This window comes from Palaemon carinicauda, chromosome 32, assembly GCF_036898095.1.
Source record: "Palaemon carinicauda isolate YSFRI2023 chromosome 32, ASM3689809v2, whole genome shotgun sequence".
Classification (NCBI taxonomy): Eukaryota; Metazoa; Arthropoda; class Malacostraca; order Decapoda; family Palaemonidae; genus Palaemon; species Palaemon carinicauda.
In genome coordinates this window covers 59,163,361-59,164,889 of record NC_090756.1, presented here as the reverse complement: position 1 = coordinate 59,164,889, position 1,529 = coordinate 59,163,361, and the positions used below count along the sequence as shown (strand labels likewise).

General features: G+C 46.5%; 1 protein-coding gene across 1 annotated transcript in view; it reads right to left on the bottom strand.

Annotated features, from left to right (window-relative positions):
• Positions 1-997: 997 nt before the first annotated feature.
• Positions 998-1,529, bottom strand: part of LOC137625621 (uncharacterized) — a 1,002-nt gene continuing 470 nt past the window's right edge. The window contains exons 1-2 of the mRNA XM_068356530.1: positions 1,499-1,529; positions 998-1,192 (exon numbers count right to left, since the gene is read on the bottom strand). The exon at positions 1,499-1,529 is cut by the window's right edge and continues 470 nt beyond it. Of these exons, the coding sequence (XP_068212631.1) occupies positions 998-1,192; positions 1,499-1,529 (226 nt within the window). The remainder of the gene's footprint in view (positions 1,193-1,498) is intronic.

The following is a 1,529-nucleotide window of genomic DNA, read 5'->3' as shown; positions in this document are numbered from 1 at the left end:
TGATGAGAGCTACGTCCTTATATACGGTAAATCTTGCTTAGGCAGAGAGGCAGCGAATTTTCATTAGCTACCTCAGGCGTCATGGGTGGAGTGAATAGAAATGCTGATCCTCATTGGCTAAGCCGCTCGTTGAGTGCGGCTATAGAACAGTTACACTTCGTTTCCACTCACTCATGGGTGTTGAGTCATCATCTTGTCCTCTGGGAGCTGGGCTCTGATTTGTGGGAGCGCTCGCCGAGAGGGTATGTAGGCTAGGCAGACTATCCTGTTGCTGATCAAAGCTGTAGGGGTTGGTTATGTCTTGATCTGTTTGGGTTGTCCTGATTGGAGGTGTCATGGTTGGTTGGGTTACTTTTCCGTGTGTTGTTCCTTCGACAGGAGGGGAGGAGGAACATTTCCTGGGTAATGATGAGAGTTAACTTTTCTCACTGTATAATAGTTTCAAGTATGCGAATTCTCCTGCTGTACGGAGCACGGCCTATCATCTCGGTGTTCTTAATTATTTCCTCACGTTTGATGTTTTTTTATGGACGTGGAGGGCATAAGGTTTAATGGCACCTTGTTGGACATGACAAGATAGTCTCTTTGACAGACGCATGGTGGTCATTCCTATGTAACGTCCAGAGCATCCTGGAACAGGGCATAAGTAAGAATAGACCACGGTGGTCTGTCTGAGAATATCTTGAGTCGGCGGAGCTGAGGTGTTCCTCATGATGAAAGACCTCGTTTTGTTGGTTTGATAATAAATAGTCAGCTTAACCTCTGTGTTTTTATCCACAGGGGAGACGTGACTCTTTATTATATATGTTATGGTCTTTTCATCCTTTTGGTAAACGCGATGCATGAACCCTTTATAGTAAAGGTTGATCGTTGTTGTGGTGTTCATGGTCGGTTGTTTAACCTGGTACCAGGTGTCCATGGCTAGCTTGATTTCATGGCTAACTTGTCTGTTAGAGTAGCCATTTTTCACCAGGACCTGGGCGACTCAGTCGAGTTCTTAGTGTGTGGCAGCCAAAGAGGAGCAGTGGGAGAGAGCTCTGCGGACGTAGGCCTTGATGGTAAAGGCCTTGTACCTGGTAGGGTTAGGAGATATGAGAACATCTAGGAAGGGAAGCCGTCCATCTTTGCTATGTTCGTCAGTAAACCTCAGGCAGCTGCATTCATCAAACATCTTGCGGAGGGTCTCGATGGCCTGGGTAGAAGGGACCATGACAAAAAAATCATCTTTGTATCTCACTTACACGTCTGGACGACGTATTCGTGAGAAAACCCTCTCTTCAACAACTCCCCTATAAAAGTTGACAAAGAGTACACCAAGGGGAGAGCACATCGCTACACCACCCTTCTGTATATACGTGTGGCCCCTGTGTGTGGTAAATGGGGCCTTCTTAGTACATATTTCAAGCAGAGTTTGGAGGGCCTCCTTGGGGATGTTCAGTGTTGGAGTAGAATGATCCCTGTAAACTCTCTCCAGGATCAAGTCGATGGTCTAGCCAACAGGTACATTAGTAAGAAGGGACTCCACAACA